The sequence below is a fragment of the Ipomoea triloba genome, chromosome 13, assembly GCF_003576645.1.
Source record: "Ipomoea triloba cultivar NCNSP0323 chromosome 13, ASM357664v1".
NCBI lineage: Eukaryota > Viridiplantae > Streptophyta > Magnoliopsida > Solanales > Convolvulaceae > Ipomoea > Ipomoea triloba.
The window spans coordinates 5208949-5216973 of record NC_044928.1 but is presented as its reverse complement, the minus strand read 5'-3'; the positions used below and the strand labels follow the sequence as shown (position 1 = coordinate 5216973).

The window sequence follows — 8025 nt, the reverse complement described above, 5'->3', positions numbered from 1 at the left end:
AATGACAGTGATGAGGCTTGTGTATTGTTAGAAGGCCAAAAATGTCTTGACAATAGCTTTTTTTCTCCAGTTTGGCGCTGAAATAAAATTCTTAGGGAGTGACTATGAATTAGAATTTTGCAAATGGAGGGAATTGCAATTCCCTACAACCAAACACCGTAATTGAAGGGTTCATTGAATTATGTTATAATTACAATTCCTTTCATGTCAACCAAACTGGCAGTTAAGGTGCATAAGTTTTACATTTACAGCACGTTTGGTTCACGGAATGAGTTTTAAGGTAATAGAATAGAAATTGTATTCTATTGTTTGGTTCGTGGGAGGAATAGACTTTAGAAATTAGAGCAAATTGTCATTTTGGTCCACTGACTATAGGGGTCTTGTTAATTGCAGTCCACGACTTTCAAAACTGTTAATTTCGTACCTTAACTATTCAATGTTTGTCAATTTCGATCACTCCGGCCAAATTATCGGCCAAATGTTGCCGGAAAGTCCTAAACCCTAAAATAACAAGGGTATTTTGGTCATTTCACATCTCTTGTCTTCTTCTCCGACGAGCTCCCACTTTTTCTTGCATTTTTCTGGTGACGCCTTCGCGATAAACAGAGCAGCAGACGACAGTGTTCCCCCTCCAGCATAGTGTCAGCATCCAGCGTAACTAATCCTAACCATTTGATGGTTAGACGTCCTGCGAAAATTGTGGGTGTCGAGTTATCATGAAATGAAATGGATAATCTTAAATTATTGTGGGTGTCATTTTCTGCGAAATTGATGGATGGATTGTTTGATCGGAAACTTTTATTGGGGAGGAAAGCGAAGGCCGAAAACCGCTACTTGCTATCTTCCACCATGGATGCTGACGCTACGCTAGGGATCACCACTGCTCTGTTCATCGTGAAGGCGTCGTCTGAAAAATGCAAGAAAAAGTGGAAGCTCGCCGAAGAAGACAAGAGATGTGAAATGACCAAAATACCCTTGTTATGTTAGGGTTTAGAACTTTTCGGCGACATTTGGCCAGTAATTTGACCGGAGTGATCGAAATTGACAAAAATTGAATAGTTAAGGTACGAAATTAACAGTTTTGAAAGTCGTGGAAATTGTAGACTGCAATTAACAGAACCCCCCTATAGTCAGTGGACCAAAAAAAACTGCAATTTGCTCTTAGAAATTATATTACAGTATTTAGTTGGTTTAAGGAATAGAAATGCAATATGTTTTAAAAGACATAAATATCCTTATATAAATATGTAATAATAATAATAATAATAATAATAATAATATTATTATTATTATTATTATTATTATTATTATTATTATTATTATTATTACATAGAGTTTATATCCACATCGTATATATTTATTTATTTATAAAAAATAAAATCTAATAAAAAAAAAACCATATAAGAACTTAAACACCGTATACATTCACCATAGAATCAGATAAATATCTTGTGAAGGCGAGAGAGTTTGAACCTGAAAGATATGCAAGTGTTGTATGGGTGATAAAGAAGTTTTGTGATACGAAAAAATAAGTCTAAGCAAATTTTAGATTTAACTGGGAGTAAAATAAGAAATAACAACTTTAGACTATTCCTGAGAACTCACATTAAGGTATGTCATTTTAACACTTAGATGCTCCAATTTAACACTTAAGGTGCGCCAATTCAACACTTAAGGTGGTCAATTTAAAAATTTAACACTAAACGTGACAAAATCACTATACTCAGAAGGCCCCATATAACATTAACTCTTTTAACTCTGTTTTTTAAGGAACTTAAAACTTAACACTTGTGTCAGTCCACACCATAAATGTTATATTTAACTTTAAATTTAACAAAACAGTTAATGTTACTTTTAATTTTTGACCATTGTAGCATTACTATATTTAGTTCTATTTAAGCCTTTAAATTAAAACCCAAACCCTTAAAAATAATAACAAACAAAAACTTTGCCACATACATTTCAATTTTTCATTTTCTTATTATAGTTGGTCATTCATTTAGATAACACACATCTAACATATAATTTCATCATTCAGGCCTCTATAAATCAAGAGAAATATATTATTTTTAAAATTAGATGAAATTGTCATAGTATACAAATGTTTGCTTTTAAATTATTATGTTTTAAAAGTTTGGACATAATTGTCAAAAATAGTCATTTAATGTCTAAAATTAATTTTAAGAGGGAAATGCAAACCCATCTTACTTGTGTTAACATATATAATACACATACTGTGGGATATAAGCAACAATATGATGATTTAAATAACTGATTCCATGATGATTGATATAGATTTTGAATGGCTGGCTTTTTTTCATGGAAGTATATTGTGAACTTGCAAACACCGAAGAAAAATTCCCATTGTGAACCAAGAAGTATCAGAAAGCAGAAAAGGTAACATTTGTGTCAGTAGTGAGAAAAACTCCCATCACCATAACCAGAGAAAAGTAGTATACTAACACTGCCATTCAAAAGGCATCTGCTCCGCCTTTCTTTGATACTGCCATCACGTTGAAGTTAATCGAATTGGGGTTTTTCTCTATCATCTTTTGAATCACTTTGGCTGCATCCTGCAATTAAATCGACAACCTTTTAAGTTAAATGCAAAATCCATCATCTAAGCAGATCACAGAATTTATATGCAGGAATGCCCAAACTCGAGATTGTCATCCTTTACCTGCAGTAAGGTGGCTGGAGAGGATGCACCGTGTGAAATTGGCCCTGATCTCCTACCATCAAGTTCGTAAAGTTTTCCTGCACCGTAATGTGAAAGTAAATTATTAGTTCATTAAAGGGTAAATATAGGCAAAAAGGGACGGTTGCTAAGCGAAGTCAAGTCAATCTTTTAGCTCATATCAAAATTTCATAAATAATATACTATCATGCATACAAGGGGATAACGCCTAAACTAGAATAGACAAGAGCTTCAAGCATATTCAGACTTTCAGAGGCAGTATAATAAAGTGTAATTTAATCTTTTGATGAAGAGTAGGCAAAGGAAATATTTTAATTTCATGAAAACATTAAAGAATTGCCCAGTCATCTGATAGCTGAGCAAACAGCCAGTAGTGTGAAAGATTCAGCTCTTTCCAGTTAACATAAAATAACCCATCATAAACACAAAACTAATTAGGAAAAAAAATTAAAAACAAAATTCTGCTATAGACAAATAAGAGAGATAAAGTACCATCAGCAATTGCAAAGCAGATGAAGTGTGTATCCACATTATCTGACGCCTGTAGAGTGAACTTGTTAGCTTAAAGCACATTTAAGAAGCTACAGAGAAGTATTGTTTAAGTTGCACCAGAGTATCAACGTCACATGCTTTATCCAAGCAACTTTTTGAACAGGAAATTGGTAAACTTTTATGCTCAAACCCCAACAACAAATAGGCATGACTTCTAAGGTGCTGCATTGCATTTGCAAAAGTCAAACAGGCTTGCTCTACGAACTATGGTACACCAGCATAGTACTTCCTATTAATTGTTGGTCCATAATAACTTGTGAATATAAATCATTCCAAAAATGTATAATAGTCTATTCAGGATAACATTTGTATTCATATCTAACAGGGTTGTCAGTAAAACTATATTTACCACAAAATTAAGCTCTTTGTTTTCATGCTTTTATTAACTGCATGTATAATCTTAAAGAGGTTTTCCTATGGGATGAAGCCTGACAGAAACCATTAACCAATGCACAATGGCTTTCTACAGAATTGCTCAAACATGGTGTGTTTAAACATATGACCTAATCTGGTTAATGGTTATCTCCCAACTTTCAGTCAGTCTAATAATAATTTACAGTATTGTTCATAAATACAGCACTCCAATTTATCTGAGAGTTATATCTAAGGCAATATAAATGGGACAATTAGGGTGCCCTTGGGAAAGGGTTTGGAGTGATCTACAACTCCAACCGCTCTCAGGAATATTGTTTAAATAAACTGCAATTGGAGAGGTTTGAACAATTCGTAGAAATTTCAATTGGAGGGGTAAGGTACTAGGGTGCGTTTGAGAGTGGTAAGAGTGGAGCATTAGAGACGTGGTGGTGAGAATGCAACGGTTGAACCTCTCCAATTGCACTGCTCTCACTTGACCCTTACTCTTCCAATTGAAATTTCTGCTATTAGAGCAATGAGCCGCTTCATCGATCTCCCAAATGCACTTCTAATCAACTGACTATATAAAAACATAATGTCCAAATACCTATTGCCTCAAGTGGTAAAGGCAAGGCCTTCTAACCCGCATCCCCACCCCACCCTCACCAGTCACCACCCCTACCCACTGAATAAAAAGGGAAATTTGATACAGAATTACCATATTCCAGTACTGACCTCAGTGTCCCCAGCAGTAGCTGCTACAGAATGAGCAACTTCCATTTCCCCATCATCTTCAAGGAATTTGGCCCGCTACAAAATTATGACAGTATGAATTAGAATGAAATTGATACAACCATATCATTCTCAAACCATTGCAATGAACAAACAGACAAATAGATACCTCCATCGGATCCATGTTTGCAGTGGATTTAAAGAACCTGTCTAGGAATGATCCTTCAACTGGAAATGGTATTCACATAAAAATCAATGTCACAAAGAAATGGGGGAAAAAAAAAAACAATACATATATTTCATTTCCCAAGATCAATTCAAATTCCTATATTTTGACTTCAAATGATAGTGTAAAATTCCCTCTAAGCAGGAAAGTAGGAAACTAATGGTGTGAGCTTTGGGAATTAATCCAAGAAAGTTGCAAAGACAATGGGATTCTAACTAAACATGTAGCAGCAGACTTGCCACTTGCCTAGATTTCCTAGAGATCCCTACCAAACAGGCAGCAGAGCTCAAATGCTCATTTGAAATGCTAAAACTGAAAAGAACAATGGAGTAGACTTTTTTATTGTAGAATGTCAGAGCTCATAAAGATTCATGTCTTGCTTGTTTAATTTAATTCACCGTCTAAATAATTTAAGATCAATTAAGAGTTGATGTACATAGTAATTAGTCCTGTGGTCTTGTCCATAGCCTACCCTTTAATCAGTTGGTGCATAAGTCCATCTAGTTTTGACAGATGCACTCTAACTAAGCAAAAGAGTCATGCTGTTACATTAGAAAGATTACCAATTGATATGATCAATACAATAATATGTACTGACACCATGAAGTAAATGATGTCATAATGACTTACCAAGCTTTATCTCTGTAGTGATATTACCAACAGCATGAAGAAGGGCAATCGTCCCACATGCATTTCCCACTGTTTGTTTCATGAAGTAAACTCCACTACTAGGCTCCTGCAATGCAAGCACAGCCATGAATAGAATTCCTATTAGACTCCTGCAAGCTAAGTGGATATAAACAAAGGCATCATGCACTAAAAGGCTAATAGCATTTATGAATAAGAAGGATAAAATGTAAACTCTGCAGGTCATCTAAGTCAAAAAGTGAATTACAATCATATTCACCTTTGTCTTGCTGTCTTCCTTTATTCTCTCATCTTCACTCTGAAAACACACACAACAAAAAATCACTTAGTTAACCAGTCCCATTCATGTCATGGATGGACAAAAGTATAATAAAGATTTCAAATTAACAGCAAACATTAGATTCAAAAATATGAACCTGTGAAGTGATAGGATACAGAAAGAGAACTGCGTAGACCGGCTTAGGGACCATAGCCAGAAGCTCTTCATCCAAGCCATAAACATCATAGCACTCTGCCTCATCTTCTTTAACACCAAGACCCCAGAGAAACTGCTCAATCACACAAATATACCAAATTTCAGTATCTCACACGTTTTAGTGTAAATGTGCATACGTGACTCTGTATACGCGTTTCTATCTGCGCCTTTACTTACCCCACACAAATTATTAGCAATTCTTTACGAGGTTAAACCAAAATCGTCGAACTGAAAAACATTAATCAGCCAACAGATAAAGTTCTTAATTCTTTTATTCTTTAGTTAACAGATTCTCCATAAATCAAAGAAAAATAAAAAGCATAAAACTATATAAGTTAATTCAAAAATTCCAATTGAACAAAAGGAATAAAACCCATTCAAGAGAAACGAAATCTACTATTCCGATAAACCCAATAGCTTAAGAAATTAAGCAAAAGAAGGATTTTTATTTTCTTTTCTGAGAAATGAAAGTTGAGGAGGGGTAACCTGGTTCATGACATCAGGGTTAGCTTCAAGAGGAAGCCATCTCTTAGCTGATATACTATCCGCCATTGTTTTCTCTCTCGTTCACTGGGAGAATCAGAAAGGTTGCGTACTGCACTACGAAAACAACTCCACATTGGCTTTACCCTCATATATAGGTTCACCCTGGGGTTTACTCGGTACTAGATTTCAGGCAACTTTTTAAATTTTAGATCAACAGGGTATTCTGCCGTGTTAAATCACAAAGCGTTACCTCAAATTTCTTATTATCAAAAAAACATACAGTATTATTTTAATAAACTTTGCAATTTTATGTGCCTTAAAGAGTAACTTATGCTCTACAAGTTATATGCTCCCTCTAATAAATCACAAAATACAACTATACAAACTATAGGATATTGTAACTTAAGGCAATGTTTATTTATAGTATTGTTTGAACATATACTTGTAGTAATTTTTTCCTTTTGAGTGTTCACTTGTGTAAATATAGTCTTTACTCTTTAGTTATATTACAAAATTGAGTGTGCATTTTCTTTAATTTTCAAAGTTGTGTTTCAATTTTTTTACTCTAATGTCTCACATTAGTTTTTATGGTTTTATTTAGTACTGTCAAAGTGAGTTAAAACCCATGGGCTGGCCCGCACCTGCCCCATGGTGAGGCGGGTTAGGGCTACAAAAAACATGGCCCGCGAAGAAAGCGGGCCTAACTAGGCACGCGGCCCGCAAATTTTTTTATAAATATATATATATTGATGTGTACACAGTACACAGTGTATATATACAATGTGTACTGTGTACACATGAATATTATATTCATGTGTACACAATACTTTGTGTACACATTATAAAAAGATAAAAAAAAATAAAAAAATAAAAAAGCCAAAGCCTACGGCCCGGCCCGCGGGACCTGCCAACCTGCGTGGGGCGAGTTAGGGTTGTATGAATCCTAACCCGCGGGCCTAACGGGCCGGCCTGCAAAAGCCCGCCAGAAATTAGGCCCGCGGTGGGGTGGGCCAACCCGCTTTGACAGCCCTAGTTTTATTGGACCAACCACATCATATAAATGGGTAGTCAGGGGATATTTTTTTGCAATGAACACATGGATTAATATTAGATCTGGCAATTCGTGTATACGGGTTCGTTAACGGGTCGACACGATAATGACACGAACACAATAAGGCTAAACACGGACACGACACGTTAAGGTTAACGGGTTCAAATTTTTAACACGAACACGAACACGATTTGTTAACGGGTTAAGCGGGTTGACACGATAAACACGTTGAGTTAACATGTTTCGATTCGTGTTGACAGGATATAACACGAAACCCATTTAAACCCGCTAAACCTATTAATATATTTAAAAAACTAAAATTTAAAGTTAAGTTATATAAAAAGAAATAAAACCTACAATTAAGTCTATCAAACAAATTAAAAAAATATTCAATTTATAGCATCTCTATCTCTATATATATTAAAGCAAAATGAAGTTGGCCAAAATTTTTACCGCTCAAGCAAAATGAATTTGGCAAAGGAATATCTTGGAAGTTGTGTATATATCCTATCTTATCCTAACAATTTCTATTTTAAGGAATATCTTGGAAGTTGTATATATATCCTATCATTTCCTAACAATTTCTATTTTGGTTCATTTCATTTTTTGTCATTTGAATTTATTTTTCACTTTATCTTTTTGTACAAATAAAACTAATTTATAAAAAAATATATCATTAAAAAGAGTTAATTAAGATCTTTTAAATGACATCCATATTGATATATTTTTTTTTATTTTATATTTTTAAATAAATCTATAAGTAAATAAAGTCATTACTTTAGTGTAATATTTATATATACATC

The 8025-nt window shown here is 34.3% G+C and overlaps 1 protein-coding gene across 1 annotated transcript; it reads right to left on the bottom strand.

The window, feature by feature from the left end:
- Positions 1-2256: 2256 nt before the first annotated feature.
- Positions 2257-6329, bottom strand: LOC116001038 (ubiquitin carboxyl-terminal hydrolase 3). The gene is made up of 9 exons (XM_031240944.1): positions 6172-6329; positions 5627-5758; positions 5470-5508; positions 5193-5298; positions 4506-4564; positions 4340-4414; positions 3191-3239; positions 2681-2757; positions 2257-2573 (listed from the first exon to the last, which is right to left on the bottom strand). The coding sequence occupies exons 1-9, from the start codon at positions 6235-6237 to the stop codon at positions 2472-2474; spliced, it is 705 nt and encodes a 234-aa protein (XP_031096804.1). The 5' UTR covers positions 6238-6329; the 3' UTR covers positions 2257-2471.
- Positions 6330-8025: the final 1696 nt, after the last annotated feature.